At 36.4% G+C, this 21,499-nt stretch overlaps 1 protein-coding gene across 7 annotated transcripts in view; it reads right to left on the reverse strand.

Annotated features, from left to right (window-relative positions):
• Positions 1-1,545: 1,545 nt before the first annotated feature.
• GHR (growth hormone receptor) overlaps positions 1,546-21,499 on the reverse strand; it is a 291,988-nt gene continuing 272,034 nt past the window's right edge. For all 7 annotated transcript variants that reach the window (XM_047766341.1, XM_047766349.1, XM_047766385.1 and 4 more), the window contains 3 exons: positions 21,121-21,211; positions 3,619-3,688; positions 1,546-3,323 (listed from right to left, as the gene is read on the reverse strand). In XM_047766341.1, coding sequence (XP_047622297.1) covers positions 2,352-3,323; positions 3,619-3,688; positions 21,121-21,211 — 1,133 coding nt within the window. In that variant the 3' untranslated portion in view covers positions 1,546-2,351. The remainder of the gene's footprint in view (positions 3,324-3,618; positions 3,689-21,120; positions 21,212-21,499) is intronic.

A 21,499-nucleotide genomic window follows, 5' to 3' on the forward strand; every position in this document is an offset into this window, starting at 1 on the left:
CCTCCTTCTAGGCAACATGCTCTCCCCACCACGTATGTACACACACACACACACACACACACACACACACACACACACCATGCAAGGTGTGATGCATCCAAAATAACAGCTCTAAGAGTCCAGACAAGCCAGCAGGATATTTTTGAAACGGGATCCTTTTTTTACCTCAAAAAGAGGTAAGGAGCTGTCTCCCCTGCCTCTATATTATAGCACAGAGCAAAAATCTCCACACCCATTGCCACTGTGTTTAAACCAACTGTGCTAAACTCCTGTTTCAAGGAGAACTCAGTATGTGATCTGGCTTTGGAATGCTTTTCCTGTGGGTGTTTGACAACAGAAGCACACCATCACACATCCAAGAAAATAAATTTATTAAACTTTGAAGGAAAAAAATCCACAGACATAAAGAAAGTTAAATATAAACTGCAGGACACAACTAGTCATACTAGGGAATAATGGCTTGTGTGGCCAGCAAAGTACCAAAATGACATTCGGAGACTGATTGAGGTATTTAGCTATTTTTGGCTATAGAAATGTTGTCAGCCTATTGTGAAATAGTAAGAGAGTTTTCCCAAACACACAGTTTTAAGTTGAATTAGGTTCTACACTGATGAAATTGTCTATGAAACTAAATTATGTAGCTCTTACGAGAAAACCATAGCAGCAAGGTAGCAGAAAATCTACTAAACGTCTATTACAAAGTAACATGTTGAACTTTAAACACCCAATTCTAGCTTTTCACCATCCTTCCTGCAAGAAAGACAGAATTTAATATTACCAGCCATGAAGCTTATTTCCTAAAATGGTCTGAGCTAAATGGCAAATACTATTTAAGTTAAAGTTAACTTTAAAGTTTCTTTAACCTTTAAAAAAATAAAGTGAGGCGCATTCTTCAGTGACAATGAGTCATCTCCTTTTGACAGACCTTTTGGGGAGCAATCCAAGGCTCCTAGAAATGATGTTTAGGTTATTAAGGGATTGGGTAAAAATTTATAAATTACTTGGGCCCTTCTTTTTCTTTCAAGTACCTGCTTTGAGGCCAGTCCACTCAGAAGGGAAATAAATAATGAAACCTCTTTCACTACTTTAAATAAATCCCATAAAACGGTAAGTAAGAAAGTTTCTAGTATGGGTTTAAGTAAACTTTTGAGTTACCTATGGGGATCTTGCTTCTTCTGTTTCTCGTTCCCATGAATAATGAGTATGTGTCTGGCTACAGGCTTTGAAACAAAAACCTTTTTTCTCAAAACGTTTCATCCCATGATCTGGTTAACTTCATTTCAACCTGCTTCAACTTACAAAATGCTTCTTATACCTATTCCTTTCTTAGGTAAATATGAAATAAGAGACACTGCGGCCGAGGTTCTAAGGCTTGTGATATGTGTGCACTAAGAAACTTACTCCCTGTCCACCAGCAGTGATTAAGCACCCTGGTCAATATGAACCAGCTATGAGTTCTACTTAGTATGTAGCGATCTGACACAAAACAAAGTTGGTTAAGAAAAGGGTTTTTTTTGTTTTTGTTTTTGTTTTTTTTTTTTTTTGAGAGTGGGGGTCATGGTAAGTTGACCTGTGCAAACATTTTAAGGTTTTCTGAATTAACAAATATTTGTTTAAAAATTCAGATGAGTACATTCCAATACTGTAGGTAACTACAATCATTTTAGAATCATTTAAAGAGTTTTAGGAGGTATAAAAAGGGCCTTGTAAAAAACTAACTTGTTTTTCTTCAGGTGCATTGACCAAAGCATTAAACCAGCTTTAGATGGCAGTTCTACATTCTTTAGATGAGCCCGCATTAACTACAGGACACAGTGTGTAGTGTAATAGAAAATAGCCATGCCTAAAGTGTAAGTTATTAAAAATATCTTTATCCATTTTATGTCAAAATAAATGTTTTACATATCCAAACTATTTTCTTACCTATGATTTTAGTTCCCAATTATTAAAAAAATTAGCCTGTGCTATGATGTGCATTCAATCTTCCTGAACTGCAAAAGCCACCTGATTTTTTGCTTTTTCAAAAAGCATGATTTACTATACATTAAAAACATAGCCATTCAATGCTTAGTAGCACAAAATTAACACCCACAATAACAAGACATTCACTGCCACTACACGGTCTTTGAGACAATTCTTAAAAATATTTACAATTCACAATAGGAATATCTATCTGATTAAGGATTCTTCTTTTTTTAATATCGTATTTTAACATTTCAGAAAAAGGCATTTATCCCTTACCCTGACCCCACCCCCCCGCAAAAGGTTTAAACATTGTTTTGGTTTAAGCATTCAGGCCTCAGCCAACCCTTTGCCATTAAACAGGTAGCTCATGGAAAATTGAAGAAAAGCTACGGCATGATTTTGTTCAGTTGGTCTGTGCTCACATAGCCACACGATGAGAGAAACTCTTTGTCAGGCAAGGGCAGGGCTGTGGCATTGAGTACGAGGCCCTGTGGAGACTGTACTATGTGAATGGAGGTATAGTCTGGGACAGGCATCTCAGAACTTGGAGCACATTCTGCTGTCCCAGACCTGCCAGCAGTAGTGGTAAGGCTTTCTGTGGTGATGTAAATGTCTTCCTGGTTAAAGCTTGGCGCTACACGTGATTCGACCTCGACGTGGGGGGCCACAGCGATGCACTTTTTGGCATCTGCCTCGCAGAAGTAGGCATTGTCCATGATGAAGTTTGCTGGGCAGGGTGAGACCACTTCTAGGTGCATGTCACACTGGGAGATCCCTGCCTTATTCTTTTGGCCCGGGGAAAGGACCACACTCCCTGCTGGTGTAATGTCGCTTACCTGGGCATAAAAGTCGATGTTTGCCAGTGAACTTGGGTTGCTGAGCTGTGTATGGGCAGTTTGATGAGTTGAGTCAGTTCCACTGATAATAAGTGGTCTTGGTTTGTTTTCCTCTGCTAGGATAACACTGGGCTGCTGGGTAGCAGGGGCAGCATCATTAGAAGGTGAGTTATTTTGATTCTTCTGGTCAAGGCACAAGAGATCTGCTTCCCCTTTTAACCTTTGTGGCTGAGCTACCTCTGAGGTACCATCACACACGTCATTGGCATTGAAATCTGTCTCCAGAATGTCAGGTTCGTAACAGCTGGTACGTCCGGAGTCGTCATCCTTTGCCCCAAGGATAGTAAGTGATTTTTCATGGTCATTATTTAGAAGTCTGTCTGTGTCTGATCCTTCAGTCTTTTCATCAGGGTCATCAATATCTAGCTCAATAAATTCAACCCAAGAGTCATCACTGTAGAATTCGTGTTTATAGTTGTCATGAATGGCTAAGATTGTGTTCACCTCTTCTAATTTTCCTTCCTAGGAAATAGAAAATGAAGATATATGAAAAGAACCTCACAACAATTAAGTGATTTAACAAGTAACATTCAGAGACTAATCAGTAATAAAACCATATAACAAATACATTAATGAAGAACTTTTAACTATGTAAGATATTTTCATAATGTTGAGATGTAATATTAAAATTTCCTTTCTCCAGAAGGAAGACAAAAAAATAAAATTATACATGTAGCTTGCAAAAGCTCTCAACATAAGACATTGTTCTTCAGGTAGCACTGAATTAGTGTTACATATAACTTAATTTATTAATTACCTTGAGGAGATCTGGATCAATTCCCTTGATCTTTGGAACTGGAACCGGGGGTAGAATCAGCATCTTAATCCTTGAAAAGGAAATTTTGTTTTGACATAAATTATACATCCTCTTATGTCAAATACAGAAATAGAATATTAATAGTACTATTAATTATTCCAAATATTCTGGTACTTTATATAAGTGTAATATGAAAAAGAGAAGAATAGCATTAAGTAATAAATGACAGGGCAAAATATAGAAGGAAAAAAAGAACAAAAATAAAGTCCTTATCTGAAGTCAGTTTAAGTAAAATGTGGTTTTCCTATAACAGTTTTTCATTAATATCTTTTATTGACAGCTAGTCTTAGTATTGGGAGTGAGGAATTTAATTCCATGGCAGTTTTAAGGGAATTTTAATATACATCTCACCTATAATTTATGGAAGAAGGGAAGGCAAACAAGCCAATTCATGTAGAGCCACGATTATCTGCACCTTCAAAAAAGAATGAGCTGGGAAAATACATACCACACAGCTCACATGAATTATAAAATTATCTAGGACAGTCTCATTAACCAGGGTGTCACTGCACGGTTCATTTTAGTTGGGACAGACTTAATTTGAACTATCTCTGCTCGGTATGAATTTATATATATAATTCTATATATGATGTACTTACATTTTCTGTTCCAAATACATAAATTACTTTTTGACTATCATTCATTTCAATGTCTAAGCTGCCTGTATTGTGCCTAATTATATCCTTAGCACTTAGAATAATTTCTGGCACAGAGAAGGTGCTCAATAAAAATTTCTTGAATTTAAGTAAATCATTTATCTATTTAATAGTGTAACTAGAGTTTATGTTTTAAAATCAACATTATGGCTCTGGAATAAAGCTCAGAGTTTCTCATTCCAACCTGGTTTTTGAGTATCAGCTGATAATCTACTTGGAGTAAATGAGCAGTTTGTTCTATTCAATAGGGAACCCATTCTCTGAACATTTTCATTACCTTTCTACCTAACCCAAGGAATAAGCCACATTCCATTTTATAAGTTGAGTTTTTTTTTTGAGGGTGCTCCTTTTATTTTTATAATGTTTTGAATTTAATTTTTATATTGGTATATAGTTGATGTACAATGATGTTAGTTTCAGGGGTCTACGGCAAAGTGATGCAGTTGTACATATATACATATACCCATTCTTATTCAGATTCTTTTCCCATATAGTTTATTACAGAACATTGAGTAGCGTTCTCTGTGCTATACAGTAGGCCCTTGCTGGTTATCTATTTTTTTATATAGTAGTGTGCATATGTCAATCCTAAACTCTCAATTTATCCTTCCCCCCACCTTTCCCCTTTGGTAGGCATTAATTTGTTTTCCAAGGCTGTGAGTCTGTTCCGTTTTGTAAATAACTTCCTGTGTATCATTTTTTTTAAGATTCCACATACATGTGACATCATATATTTGTCTTTTTCTGTCTGACTTACTTGACTTAGTGTGATAATCTCTAGGTTGATCCCTGTTGCTGCAAATGGCATTATTTTGTTCTTTTTTATGGCTGAGTAATATTTCTTGTATATATTACCACATCTTCTTTATCCATTCATTGGTCAATGAGCATTTAGGTTGCCTACATGTCTTGGCTATTGTAAATAGTGCTGCAATGAACATAGGGATGCACGTGTCTTTTCAAATTATAGTTTTGTCTGGGTATATGACCAGGAGTGTGACTGCTGGATCATGTGGTAGTTCTATTTTTAGTTTAAGGAACCTCCATGCTATTCTCCATAATGGTTTTACCAATTTACATGCCTACTAACAGTGTAGAAATGTTCCCTTTTCCCCACATCATCTCCAGCATTTATTGTTTACAGACCTTTTTTTTTTCTTTTTAGGGCTGCACCTGCAGCATATGGAAGTTCCCAGACTAGGGGCTGAATTGGAGCTACAGCTGGAGCCTATACCACAGCCACAGCAATGCTAGATCTGAGCCACATCTGCAACCTATGCTGCAGCTTGCAGCAACACCAGATCTTTAACCTATTGAGTGAGGCCAGGGATAGGACCTGCATCCTCATGGCTACTCATCAGGTTATTCACCTGCTGAGCCACAATGGGAACTCCTATTTGTAGGCTTTTTGATGATGGACATTCAGACTTGTGTGAGGTGATACCTCACAGTCGTTTTGATTTGCATTTCTCTAATAATTAGTGATGTTGAGCACCTTTTCATGTGCTTTTTTGCCATCTGTAGGTCTTCTTTGAAAAAATGTCTATTAGGATCTGCCTATTTTTTGATTGGGTTGTCTTTTTGATATGAGCTTCAAAAGCTGTTTTGTATTTTGAAATTTATCCCTTGTCAGTTGCTTCATTTGCAAATATTTTCTCCCATTCTGTGGGTTGTCTTTTTTTTTTAATGGTCTTCTTTACTGGACAAAGGTTTTAAGTTTAATTAGTTCCCATTTATTTTTGTTTTTATTTTCATTACTCTAGGAGGTGGATCCAAAAAGGTATTGCTACAATTTATGGGAAAGAATGTTCTCTCTCCATTTTTCTCTTAAGATTTTATAGTATCTTATTTTACATTTAGTTCTTTTTAACATTTTGTTTATTTTTGTATATGGTGTTAGAGAATGTTCATTCTTTTATATGTAGCTGTCCAGTTTTCGTAATACCATTTACTGCAGAGGCTGTCTTTTCTCCATTGTATGTTCTTGTCTACTTTGTCATAGATTCATTAACCATAGGTACATGAATTTATTTTTGGGTTTTTTATCCTGTTCCACTGATCAGTATTTCTGTTTCTGTGCCAGTACCATATTGTTTTGATGACTGTAGCTGTGTAGTAGAGTCTGAATTCTGGGAGCCTAATTCCAACTCTGTGTTTTTCTTTCTCAGGATTGCTTTGCATATTTGGGATCTTTTTCATTTTCATAATAATTAAAAATTTTTTCTAGTTCTATAAAAATGCCATTGGTAATTTTATAGGGATTGTGTTGAATCTGCAGATTGCCTTGTGTATTATAGTCATTTTGACAACACTGGTTCTTCCAATCTATGAACATGGAATAGCCTTCCATCTGTTTGTGTTACTATTTCTTTGAACAGCATCTTATAGTTTTCAAAGTACAAGTCTTTTGCTTCCTTAGGTAGGTTCATTTCTAGGTATTTTACTGTTTTTGATGTAATGGTAAACAGGATTGTTTAATGTCTCTCTCTGATCTTTTGTTGTTATGTATAGGAATGCAAGAGATTTCCATATATCAATTTTGTATTCTGCAAATTTACCACATTTATTGATAAGCTTCAATAGTTTTCTGGTAATATCTTTATGATCTTCTATGTATAGTACCATGTCATCTGCAAAGAGCAACAGTTCCAACTTGAATTCCTTTTTTATTTCTCTGACTTTCAAAACTGTTTTGAATAAAAGTGATGAGTGAACATCCTTGTCATGTTCCTAATCTTACTGGAAATTCTTTCAGTTTTTCACTGTTGAGAATGATATTAGCTGTGGGTTTGTCATATGGCCTTTATTATGTTGAGGTAGGTTCCCTCCATGATCACTTTCTGGGGCATTTTTATCATAAATGGGTGGTGAATTTTTTCAAAAGCTTTTTCTGCATCTACTGAGATGATCATATGGTTTATATTCAATTTGTTAATGTGGTGTATCACACTAATTGATTTGCAGATATTGAAATATCCCTGCATTCCTGGGATAAATCTCCCTTTATCTTAGTGTATGATCCTTTTAATATATTGTTGGATTTGGTTTGATATTATTTTGTTGAGGATTTTTGTGAATATGTTCATCAGTGATATTAGCCTTAATTGTCTTTATTTCATAGTATCTTTGTCTGGTTTTGGTTTCAAGGTAATGGTGGCTTCATAGAATGAGTTTAGAGTTTCCTTCTGTGATTTTTTGGAATAGTTTCAGAAGAACAGGTATTAACTCTTTTCTAAATGCTTGGCAGAATTCACCTGTAAATCCATATGCTCCTAGGCTTTTGTTGGAAGTTGAATCACAGTTTCAATTTCAGTACTTGTTATTGTTCTTTTCCTTTTTCCTGTTTCTTCCTGGTTTAGTCTTGCAAGGGTTGTACCTTTCTAAGACTGTGTTTATTTCTTCTAGGTTATCCATTTTATTGGCAAATAGTTGCAAGTAGTAGTCTCTTCTGCTCCTCTGTATTCTATGGTTTCAGTTATGACCACTTTTTAATTTCTGATTTTATTGATTTGAACCCTCTCCCTTTTTTTCTTGATGAGTCTGTCTAAAGGTTTATCAATTTTGTTTATTTTTTCAAAGAACCAGCTTTTAGTTTAATTCATCTTTTCACTGTTTTCTTGGTCTCTAGTTCATTTATTTCTGCTCTGATCATTATGACTTTTCCTTCTTCTCACTTTGGGTTTTGTTTATACTTTTTCCTCTAGTTGCTTTAGGTATAAGGTTAGGTTATCTGAGATTTTTATTATTTCCTAGGTAAGATTGAGTAACTATAAACTTCCCTCTTATAACTGCTTTTGCTATGTCCTATAGGTTTTGGATCATGTTTTCATTGTCATTTGTCTCTAGGTTTTTCTTTTAATGAGATTTTTATTTTTTCTATTATAGTTGATTGACAATGTCATGTCAATTTCTGCTGTACAGCAAAGTGACCCAGTCATATATATATGAATGAATATTATATATATTATCATATATATAATATTCTTTTTCTCAGATTACCCTCCAACATGTTCCATCAGAAGTGACTAGATGTAATTCCCTGTGCTATACAGCAGGAGCTCATTGCTTATCCACTCCAAATGCAATACTTTGCATCTACTAACCCCAGACTCCCGGTCCATCCCACTCCCTTCCCCTTGAAAACCACAAGTTTGTTCTCTAAGTCCATGAGTTTGTTACTTTTCTATAGATAGGTTCATTTGTACCATTTATTAGACTGCAGATATAAATGACAAATAGTACTTGTCTTTCTCTTTCTGACTTACTTCACTTAGTAGGAGAGTCTAGTTCCATCCATGTTGCTGCAAATGGGATTATTTTATTCTTTTTTTAGGGCTGAGTAGTATTTCAATATGTATATATACCATGTCATCTTAATCCATTCATCTGTTGATGGACATTTAAGTTGGTTCCATGTCTTGGCTGTTGTGAACAGTTCTGGAATGAACATACAGGTGTATGTATCTTTTTGAATGAAAGATTTGTCTGGGTATATGCTCAGGAGTGGGATTGCTGGGTCATATGGTAGTTCTATATTTAGTTTCCTGAGGTACCCTCATACTGTTTTCCATAGTGATTGTACCAATTTATACTGTAACCAACATTGGAGGAGGGTACCTTTTTCTCCACACCCTCTCCAGCATTTGTTATTTGTTGACTTTTTAATGATGGCCATTCTGACAGGTGTGAGGTGGTACCTCATTGTAGTTTTTATTTGCATTTCTCTAATAATTAGTGATGTTGAGTATTTTTTTCATGTGCTTGTTGGCCATCCATGTGTTTTCTTTGGAGAAATGTCTATTCAGGTTTTCTGCCCATTATTCAATTGGGTTGTTGTGTGTGTACTTTTTTTTTTTTCTGTTGAGTTGTATAAGTTTGTGTATTTTAGAGATTAGGCCCTTATCAGTTGCATCATTTGAAATTATATTCTCCCATTCCATAGGTTGTCTTTTTTTTATGACTTCCTTTGCTATGGAAAAGCTTGTAAGCTTGATTAGGTCCCATTGGTTTTTGTTTTTATTTCTGCTGCCTTGGGAGACTGACCTAAGAAAACATTTGTAAGGTTGATGTTAGAGAATGTTTTGCCTATGTTCTCTTCTAGCAGTTTTGTGGTGTCTTGTCTTATGTTTAAGTCTTTAAGCCATTTTGAGTTTATTTTTGTGTATGGTATGAGGGTGTGTTTTAGTTTCCTTGATTTAGAGCTGGATGCAGCTGTCCAGTTTTCCCAGCACCATTTGCTGAAGATACTGTCTTTTTCCCATTTTATATTCTTGCCTCCTTTGTTGAAGATTAATTGACCATAGTTGTCTGGTTTATTTCTGAGTTCTTCTATTCTGTTCCATTGGTCTGTATGTCTGTTTTGGTACCAGTACCACACTGTCTTGATTACTATAGCTTTGTAATATTGTTTGAAGTCTGGAAGAGTTATGGCTCTTTCTTGTGTTTTGTTCCTCAGGATTGCTTTGACAATTCTGGGTCTTTTATGGTTCCATATAAATTTTTGGATTGTTCTTGCTCTGTGAAAAATGTCATGGGTAGTTTGATAGGGATTGCATTGAATCTGTAGATTGCTTTCGGTAGTATGGCCATTTTAACAATATTAATTCTCAGCATATAAGTCTTTCACCTCCTTGGTCAGGTTTATTTCTAGGCATTTAATTCTTTGGGGGTTCAATTTTAAAAGGTATTGTATTTTATATTCCTTTTCTAATAATTCATCGTTAGGCAATAGAATTGCAACAGATTTCTGAAGGTTAATCTTGTGTTCTGCTACTTTCCTAAATTCATTGAACAGTTTGAGTAGTTTTTGTGTGGTTTTCTATATATAGTATCATGTCATCTGCATAAAATGACAATTTTGCCTCTTCTCTTCCAATTTTGATACTTTTATTTTTTTTGTTTATCTGATTGCTGTGGCTAGGACTTCCAATACCATGTTGAATAAAAGTGGTATAAGTGGGCATCCTTGTCCTGTTCCAGAGTTTAGTGGGAAGGCTTTCAGCTTTTCTCCATTGAGTATTAAATTGGCTATGGGTTTGTCATAAATGGCTTTGATTAGGTTAAGGTATGTTCCTCTATACCCACTTTGGTAAGAGTTTTTATCATGAATGGATATTGGGCTTGGTCAAATGCTTTTCCTTCATCTATTGAGAGATCATGTGGCTTTTGACTTTTCTTAATGTGGTGTATGACATTGATTTGCATATGTTGAACCATCCTTGTGAACTTGGGATGAATCCCACTTGGTTGTGGTGTATGATCTTTTTTATATGTTATTGGATTTGGTTTGATAAGATTTTGTTGAGAATTTTTGTATCTATAATCATCAAAAATAGTGGCCTATAATTTTCTTTTATGGTAGTAGTATCTTTGTTTTTTGGTATTAGGGTGATGGTGGCTTCATAGAATGTCTTTGGGAGTGTTCCTTCTTCTTCTACCTTTTGGAAAAGTTTAAGGATGGGTATAAATTCTTCTTTGTAAGTTTGGTAGAATTTGCCTGTGAAGCCATCTGGTCCTGGACACTTTTTTTTTTTTGTAGGGAGTGTTTTTATTACATATTCAATTTCATTTCTAGTGATTGGTCTGTTCAGCTGCTCTATTTCTTCTTGACTCAGTTTTGGCAGGCTGTAAGTCTCTAGAAAGTTGTCTCTTTCTTCTAGGTTGTCAAATTTGTTGGCATATAATTGTTCATAGTATTCTCTCTCTTTTTTTGTATTCTGCAGTATCCCTTTGAGATTTCTTCTTTTTCATTTATTTTTTATTAATGATTTTTATTTTTTCCATTATAGCTGGTTAACAACAGTGTTCTGTCAATTTCTACTGTATAGAAAAGTGACCCAGTCACAGATATATTTTTTTTCTCACATCATGTTCCATTATAAGTGACTAGATATATATCATTCACTGTGCTATACAGCAGGATCTCATGGCTTAGCTATTCCAAATGCAATAGTTTGCATCTATTAACCACAGACTCCTAGTCCATCCCACTCCCTCCCCCTTCCCCTTGGCAACCACAAGTCTGTTCTCCCAGTTCATGAGTTTCTTTTCTGTGGAAAGGTTCATTTGTACTGTATATTAGATTCCAGATATAAGTGATATCATATGGCATTTGTCTTCCTCTTTCTTGACTTACTTCACTTGGTATGAGAGTCTGTAGTTCCATCTATGTTGCTGCAAATGGCATTATTTAGTTCTTTTTATGGCCAAGTAGTATTCCATCATGCATATATACCACATTTTCTTAATCCATTCACCTGTTGATGGACATTTAGGTTGTTTCCATGTCTTGGCTATTGTGAATAGTGCTGCAGTGAACATATGGGTGCATGTTTTTTTTTTTTTTTTTTTCAAGGAAAGTTCTGTATGGATATATGCCCAAGAGTGGGATTGATGGATCATATGGCAATTCTATATTTAATTTTATAATGTAGTTCCCTAGTGTTTTCCATAGTGGTATTCTGATTTTTTTGGATATAATTTCCTGCAAATGTCAATTAAGTCTATCTTTTCTGTTGTGTCATTTAGGATCTCTTGTTGCCTTATTGATTTTCTGTCTAGAGGGTCTGTCCAATAATGTGAGTGGAGTATTAAAGTCTGCTACTATTACTGTATTCATATCAGTTTCTCCTTTTATGTGTTAGTATTTGTTGTATGTATTTGGGTGCTCCTATATTAGGGGCATTTATATTGATGATTGTAATATCCTCTTCTTGAATCAATCCTTTTATCCTTAGTGTCCTTCTTTGTCTTTCTTTATGGCCTTTCTTTTAAATTCTATTTTCTCAATGTGAGTATTGCAACTCCTGATTTTCTGTCTTTCCCATTCACATAAAATATCTTTTTCTATCCCTTTTTAAAATTTATATGTATCCTTTGCCCTAATGTGAGTCTCTTGTAGACTGCATATTGTAGGATCTTACTTTTTTATCCAATCTACCACTCTGTGTCTTTTGATTGGAGTATTCAGTCGACATTTAAGGTAATTATTGATAAATATGTACTTATTGCCATTTAAACCTTGTTTTCTAGTTGATTTTATGTTTCTCCCTTGTTCCTTTCATTATTTTGGTTTGATGATTTCCTTTTATCTTATGCTTGTGTCCTCTTTTTAGTTTTTGTGGATAGTGTTCGGTTTTGAATTGTGATTGCCTATTTTTCAAGTATGTTAACCTGTTCCTATATCTGGTTGCTTCAGCCTGATAGTCATATAGGTTGAAACACATCTTAAAAAAAAGTCTAGATTTTCTTACTTTCCTTACCTACATTTTGATTTTGAAGTCCTTTTGCTGTTCTTGTGTTGATTGTTGCTTTTACAACAGGTTTTTTTTTTCCCTTTTAGATCCGTATCTTAGCTTATTTAAGTGATTGCTTTCCAATTGTGATTTCCTCTATCCTATTTCTTTGTACTTTTTATTTAGAGGAGCCCTTTAACATTTCTTTTATAAGGGGTTTAGTACTGCTGTATATACTCTTTCATTTTTCGTTTGTTGGAGAAAACCTTTATTTCTCCTTCTACTTTAAATTATATTCTTGCTGGGTAGAGTGTTCTAGGCTGTAAATTTTTCCATTTTAGAACTTTGCATATATCTTTCCACTCTCTTCTGGCCTGTAGTGCTTCTGTAGAGAAATTAGCTGATAGCCCCATGGGGATAATTAACACTTTGTGTTTCTCCTACAGCCTTTAGAATCCTCTCTTTAACTTTGGCCATTTTTATTATAATATGTCTGGGTGTAGGCCTGTTTGGGGCCCTCTGTGCTTCCTGTATCTTGATATCTGTTTCCTTTAGATTTGGGAAGTTTTCGGCCATAATATCTTCAAATATTTTCAATTCCGTTTTCTTTTTCTCCTCCTCCTGGAATCCCTATTATGTGTAGATGGGCCCACTTTATATTATCCCATAGGTGTCTTAAATTGCTATCACATTTTTTTCATTTGGTTTTCTGTCTGCTGTCCTGATTGGGTGATTTCTATTATTCCTTCTTCCAAGTCACTAACTCGTGTGTCTCTGTAAATGAATTTTTAAATTTTTCTTGGCTCTTCTTTTTATCTTCTAGTTCCTTTCTAAAGTAATCTAGATTACTCTTCATACCTGCTCTTAATTCCTTCATATTCACTCTTAATTCCTTCATATTCACTTTTAATTCTGTATTTTCACTATCTCCTTTTTGAACTCAGTGTGTTAGAATGCAGAGGTCTATTTCACTATTTCATTATTTGCTGCTTCAGATGAATTCTCCTGTTCTTTTAACTGGGAATTGTTCCTGAGCTTTTTCATTTTGCTTATATTTTTCTTATTCTATGAATTTAGAGAAAACAACTACTGTATTCTCAGATGGCTATTTATATGCTTAAGTGCCCCTGGGTATTTTGTGAAAGCTTAACTTTTTATTTCTAGGATGCTGTGTATGCTTCCAGGGAGATGGAGGGAATGGGCAGGGCTAGTAGCTAGTGCCTGGTTGCTGGGCTCTTGGGAGGTGGCAGGAGGCTGCTCCTAGTTGAAGGGCCCTGGGAAGTGACAGTGATCAGGCATGTGTAGGTGGTGCCCAGAGTGTTTGGCAGTGGCAGCAGCAGGTGAGTGTGTTCCCAGGGGAGTGAGAAGAACAGTTGGTGTTGGGTTGCAGTGTCCTCTTCTTTGCTGACCTCTGAGGTGCCTTGGGCCACAGGTGGTGCCTGTTCACAGACCCCTAGTGGTGGTGGGCCTTGCCCACCTTTGGTGTCTGAGATGACTGCTATGGTTTGTTCCCACCTCCTGTAGATCACACAAGAGGTGCTACATTGCACTTAGCCCCCTGCCTCCCTTAGCCCATGCAAGAGTACCTGGCCACCCATAGCCCACAGAGGTGGCGATTTGCCACCTGTAGCCTGTGCCAGAGGTGCTCTGCTGAGAATCTGCACATGTGCAGGGAAAGATACTCTTATGTCAGTCTGCCCCTCCCCAACAAGGGTGCCTTGCTTTTCCTACAGGCCCAGACCTCCTCCCATGTTCCTCAACTGTGGCACTTGGCTCCCCACTCCATGGCGTACCACTCCCTAGCCCCTCAGGCAGTCTCCACACAGTCCTAGTCCTATCTCTGGAACTGACCTCTGGAACCTGAGTCTCAGCTCCCAGCCCCCACCTAAGCATCTCAAGCTGTATGTCTGGTGGTGGTGGTACAGATGATCTGAACCACGGCTCTCACTCTCCTTTGCCTTCCTCAGTCTAGCTGCTGAGCTTTTTTCCCCAACTTTGAGGTCCTCTATTGTGGCTGATCTGTTGCTTAGGTGGCTTTCCAGGGTATGGGTTCCTTTGCTCTTTAACAGCTCCCCCTCAGAAGTGCTAGTCCCATCCTGATTCCTTTTTTTTCTCTTTTTCCCTTTTGTTCTACCCAGTTATGTGGAGGATTTTTTGCCCTTTTTGGAGGTTTAAGGTCTTCTGCCAGTGTTCAGTAAATTTTCTGTGTGAATTGTCGTACATGTAGATTTTTTTTTTTGAGGGGTTTGTGGGAGTAGGCAAATGCCACTTCTTACTCCTCTGCTATCTTAATCCTTCTCACTAGGTGTTTTTTTAAATTTTCTTCTTTGATTTCCTCAGTGATACATTGGTTATTTAGTAACATATTATTTAGCCTCCAGGTTTTGTGTGTGTGTGTGTGTTTTTTAACAGTTTTTCTTTCTCATAGTTGGTTTCTAATCTCATAGTGTTGTGGTCAGTAATATGCTTGATATGCTTTCAGTTTTCCTAAATTTACTTGCTTTGTGGCCCAGCATGTGATCTATCCTGGAGAATGTTCCATGTGCCCTTGAGAAGAACATGTATTCTGCTGCTTTCAGATGGAATGTTCTATAAATATGAATTAAGGCCACCTGGTCTAAAATGCCCTTTAAGGGCTGTGTTTCCTTATTCATTTTCTGTTTGGATGCTCTCTCCAATGATGTAAATGAGGTATTAAAGTCCCCCCTATTATTGTGTTACTGTCAGTTTATCCTTTTATGGCTGTTAGCATTGGTCCTATATATTGAGGTGCTCCTCTGTAGGGTGTGTATATATTTACAATGGTTATATCTTTTTCATGGCTTGATCCTTTAAACATTATGTAGTGTTCTTCTTTGTCTCTTGTAACAGTCTTTACTTTTAATTCTATTTTGTCTGATAGGAGTATTGCTACTCCTGCTTTCATCCGATTTCCATTTGCATGGAGTAACTTCTTCCATCCCCTCACTTTCCGTCTGGATGTGTACCTAGGTCTGATGTGGGTCTTGCAGACAGCATATATACAGGTCTTATTTTTGTATCCATTCAGCCATTCTGTGTCTTTTATCATTTAATCCATTTACATTTAAGGTAATTTATTAATATGTACATTTTTATTGCCAATTTGTTAAATGTTTTGGATTTGTTTTTGTAGGTTTTTTTCCTGCCCTTCCTCTTTTGTTCTCTTTGGTAATTTAATGACTCCCTTTAGTGTTATATTTGGATTGCTTTTTCTGTTTCGTGTATTGTATATTTTTTTTTGGCTTTTTAGGGCTGCATGCATGGCATATGGAGGTTCCCAGGCTAGGGGTCCAATTGGACCTGCAGCTGCCGGCCTAGCCACAGCAACACAGGATCTAAGCCATGTCTGTGACATATCCCACAGCTCACGGCAATGCCAGATCCTTAACCCACTGAGTGAGGCCAGGGATCAAACCTGCAACCTCATGTTTCCTAGTCTGATTCATTTCCACTGTGCCACAAACTCCTATTCATCACTTTAAATATATTGTGCCACTCCCTTCTGGCCTACACACTTTCTGCTGAGAAATCAGTTGATAACTTTATGGAGATTTCTTTGTATACTATTTGTTGTTTTTTCCTTGTTCCTTTCAATATTTTCTCTTCGTCTTTAATTTTTGGCATTTTGATTATTGTCTCTTGGCATATTCCTCCTTGGGTTTATCCTGTATAGGACTCTCTGTGCTTCCTGGACTTGAGTGTTTTCTTTTCCACGTTATGGAAGTTTTTGGCTATTATCTCTTCATATGTTTTCTCAGCCCCTTTCTCTATTCTACTTTTTGGACCCCTATAATGCAAATGTTGGTATATTTAATGTCCTCAGGGTCTCTTAGGTTGTCTTCATTTCATTCTTCTTTCTTTATTCTGTTGCACATCAATGATTCCACTACTGTCTTCCAGCTCACTTATTCATTCTTCTGCCTAATGTATTCTGCTAGCGATCCCTATTTAGTGTATTTTTCATTTCAGTAATTGTATAGTTCATCTCTGTTCTTAAATCTTCTAGCTCCTTGTTAAACATTTCTTGTATCTTCTCGGCCTGTGCCTCCATTCTTTTTGTGAGATTTTAGATTATCTTTACTACTGTTACTCTGAATTCTTTTCCACGTAGATTACCTATCTCCATTTCACTTAGTTCTTCTGGGGCTTTTGCTAAATATATTTGCTATTTATATTTTTCTAAATATATTTCTCAGCTAAATATATTTCTCAGCTGTTTCATTTTGTCTAAAGTTCTTTCTCCAGGTCTCCATTCCACAACTTATAGGACTATAATTCCTCTCACCTTTGGTGTCTGTCCCCTGGTGAGTAAGGTTGCTCCAGGGGCTTGCACAGGCTTCCTGGTGAGATGGGCTGGTGTCTGACAACTGGTGGAGGTAGCTGGGTCTTGTCCCTCTATTGGGCAGAGTTGTGTTAAGGGGAATGTTTAGAGGCATCTCTGGGCTCAGAGATTAGCTTGACTAATGATGGGTGGGGCTGTGTTCCTACCCTGTTGGTTGTTCTCAGGTGTCCCAGCACTGGATCCTGAGGCTATTGGTTAGGCCAGGTCTTGGTGCCAAAGTGGTGACCTCCAGGAGAGCACATGCCAAAGAACATTCCCTGGGGCCTCCATCCCTAGTGTCCTTGCCCCTGCTTCCCAAGGAGACCCTCCGGGGCTGCAGGTAGGTCTGTCCCAGGCTCCTATGGAGTCACTACATTGCCCTGGGTCCCAGTGCACAAGAAACTCTATTTGTCCCTCCAAGAGTAGCATCTTTTCTGTTTCCCACTGTGCTGTGGAGCTCCTTCACTTTAGCTGCAGTGGCCTTCAATGTCAGATGCTTTGGAGGCTCCTCCCTCAATGCCAGACCCCTACCTGGGGACCCTGACGGGGGCTCAGAACTCTCACTCCTGTGGGAGAAACTTTTGTGACATAATTATTTTCCAGTTTGTGGGTTGTCCACCCAGCAGGTATGGGATTTGATTATTTCACAGAGGCACCCCTTCTACCATCTTGTTGTGACTTCTTTGTCTTTGGATGTAGAATATCTGTTTTTGCAAGGTTCCAGTCTTTTTTGTTGATGACTGTTTAAAAGTTATTTCTGAGTTTGGTGTTTTTCTGAGAGGAGGTGAGCTCAAGTTCTTCTACTCGATCATGTCATCTCCTTTCCTCTCCTGGGATGTTCAGAATAGATGTCATTCTACAGTTGTCTTTTTATCAGGACAGTTTCATAGTGAGTAGTTATATGCTGTAGATAAGTGTTTACCTGTCACTGCAATAACACCTGTGAGTTGTGTTTAAGTAGACTCCATTAGGTTTACTCAGTGCAACAAGTGTTAAATTTTTACTGATGAATAGAGGTTATAGAAAAATATAAATCATTAAAAACTGGTGCCATTTATGAATGCCTCTGATAAACCAGACACTGTGAAATGTATTTTGCACTAAATTATGGGTCAGCATATCACAGTCTATGGGCCAAATCTGGTCTGCCCCTATTTTTGCAAATGAAGTTTTGCTGGAACATGGTCATGTTCATTTTATGTATTATCTATGTAAAATAGTTTCATATTATTTATGGCTGCTTTCATGCTACAGTGGTAGAGCTGAGTAGTTGTGACAGAGATTTCATAGCCCAGAAAGCCTAAAAATTTACTGCTTAGTCATTTTAAAAACAACTTTGTCAACCCCTACACTAAACATTGCATTTAATCCTTAAAACCACTAGAGAGGTAGAAGATATTATCTGGGGGAAGATTTAGAGATTTAAGGAATGTGTTCAAATCATGCAGTAGTCCTCAGCACAGCCGGTGCTCAAATTCAAAGCAGCCGACTCCAAAACTCAGACCCTTTGCCTCCTATCATGCTAATGGGTTAACTTGGTTCTGCATCTCTAAATGAACAGTTCACATGTGAAAAAACATACAAAAATGAAACATAACTCTAATTACAGTTTCCCCAGTGTCTAAAGCTTGTGTGCCTCTCCTTTGTGAATAGGATGATACATTTAAGTACATGGTGGTAGTTAGCTTTCTAGGAGCTGTGCTTGACTTTATGCTGGGGTGACAGAACCTGCAGCCTATAGGTCCCAAGCCAGTCATGCAGCTGAATATAGCAGGCCTGGTACAAAGTCATAGGGTGGGCTGGGACGAGTGACAGAGAATGTATGCTCTTCACAAATGAGACCACTTGTCCTCTGCCTCAGCACATGTTGCGAAGCAGGAATATCAACCTAGTTTCACTAGAGCACTCATTTTTTTAAAGACAATCTGGAAATCTGGAATATGTGTGAAGATTCCCTATTTTATAAACACTTTGTAGTAAAATTTTTACTCCAGAATCAAAATAACATAAAACAACAAAACATAGATCTACAGGCTGAATTCAGTTTTCAGGTTGCCTGTTTTATGCTGATTCAGTTATTTTTTCCTGATGAGTCATAGCTTGAAGGCTGGCGTTGTTTATATGGCAGGAGTAACATATGGAATGAAACTATGTTTCTGATTTTTCTGTCATTTTATTGAAGTCCAAATTACACTATACCTTTTGCTAGAGTTGACTCAATTATCTTGATTAAGAGAGGGAGCAGTGGCCTGGTTTATGAACTAACAAAACTTCAAGCAAAGATATGAAGCACTTGAAGTACTTTATACAGTCACAGACTTCTGGGGTAAACTGACATAGCACCTAATCTTTGAGTATCATTTTAAGTGTTAAAACTACATGTTCTTTCCACACTTGTTGACAGCTATTTTCTACGATTTCATACTTTCATTAGAACACGGAAATTCAGAGTAAAGGTTTTTATGGGCATATGAAAAAGAAAGATTAAGTCTTTTCACAAAAAATTAATTTATAACAGGAAATTTGTCAGTACAAATAGAAATCCAAAATTTTTTATAATTTGGTGATTTTTGACCAAGCATCATAGTTAAGGACTTCAATATTATTCATAGAAAATACTCCTTTAGACAAAGGTTAATAAATTTTCTTTGAAATCCTATTTGTTCAGAGGATTACTGATTGTTATCAAATGTAATTAAGCAAAATAAAAAGTTGGCCTCTGTGATGACTTGAAATTGACAAGTAGTGTTAAGAGTAAATTACTTTATGTACATAGTGGAGTTATCTACTGCAGTTATATATAAATTAGCTCATCAGCTAACCATACAGATCAGTGATTTAAAATTAACAGAATAATTTCGCTCCTTTGTTAGAAGTCTCAAAAATATAAATTACTCAAAATCCTAAACAATTACTTATTAGTTTTCTCCCCAAATTGAAAACTTGTGTCCTGCTTTATAATAGTTATGTTTCTAAGATAGTAATATTGCTAGAAAGTTAAACAGAAAATGAAATTCTCCAGAGTGAATTTTGTTTTTCCCTGAGTTTACATTACAACATTGGAGATGAAACAACTAAAAATAATCCTTTCTGCATTTACTTGGAGACTTTTAGCATGCTTGGTATTCTGGAACTCTAGCATTCTGAGAATTCTTCTCTCTAGTGAAATTCTATTTTGATGTTTACAAATGCTATACAGCTTCAAAATACAAATTTAAAAGCTTTTAAGATATAGTCACATAGGCCCTATTTTGATTTGTTTATGCTTCCTGGCTTTAGCTGGAGAGTTGTCTTTAGTTCTAGATAGGGTGACCAACTAAAATCAGGAAAGTCCCAGAAAACTGAGAGTGTTAGTGTTAGCCACTCTAATTCTAGGAGAAGGAGCATGATCATCCCAGATCGTCCCATGGGACTTCTTGAAATAAAAGAAAACAGCCCAGTGGTACCAGCAATTTTTCCTGTTTTGTATTAAAGGTTCCTGTAGTCTTTACTGAGTTTCTTTCAAGAAGAAAAATAGAATAATTTGCTCTTACAGCTTAAGGGAAGTTTAAAGGTCCTATAATCCAATACCCTCATGTTACCCATGAAAACACAGAGGCCTGGAGAGATTAAGGGATTTAAATGAGATCAAACAGCCATGACAGAACAGTAACTGGAACCTGCCTTTTGACTGCATGAGAATGAAGAATGAAATCTCTTCAAACTTAGAATTTTCTCTGTGTTTTCAAAAGCAGGTAAAATACCAAATCATAAATATCCAGGCAAGTTAAATAAAATCCCAATTACTTAAAATTGCCATCCTATGAAGTCTGAAAAGATTTTACTAGATTGAATTATCTAGGTAGATTTAATTTACCATTTAAATTTGATCTCATGTTAGGACTGTCAAATGTGCCAAAGCTTCAGTGCTACCTTATCATCCTGGAATGAATGGGCCAATCTGTTCAGAACTTGAATGAGGTGCCTGCCACAAGATGTATAGTCACTAGCCTCAGCCTTAGTGTCCTATACAACTTTCTAGATAAGAATGAGACCTGTGATGTCTCTATGATGACCGCAACAAAGTGGCAAATATATAATTGGAGATAATGTTTCACTAGGTTAATGAAAAATTTACTTGTGATTCACAAAAAAATATAAAATAAATGGAAATATCTATGTTTGCTAAACAACTGGCAAAAAACATCAAAGTAGACTATATCGCACCTACCTTTGCTGTTTAGAAAATATGAGTAAAAATAATATCACCGTTAGCCCAAATATTCCAAAGATGATAATTAAGAACCATGGAAACCGGAAATCTGAAATATGCAAGAACAGTATCTCACTCACAGAACTATGAATAGTTGAAGTTTAAATTTCACCTAAAAATATTTCCTAATTTATATCCACTTAGTAAAGTCAATGATTTCACTTGATAACCACTGAAATAGAATGCAATGACTTAGGAGTATTTTCTGGTCTAAGAACACATCTATTTACTTTTTAAAATTCTTTCACGTACAAAAATAAAAATAGCACACAGTTTAAGCACAATCTATATTTGTAAAAAACTATTTTAAACATCTTATGTATTCAAGGTGTGTCAT

Source organism: Phacochoerus africanus, chromosome 1, assembly GCF_016906955.1.
Source record: "Phacochoerus africanus isolate WHEZ1 chromosome 1, ROS_Pafr_v1, whole genome shotgun sequence".
NCBI lineage: Eukaryota > Metazoa > Chordata > Mammalia > Artiodactyla > Suidae > Phacochoerus > Phacochoerus africanus.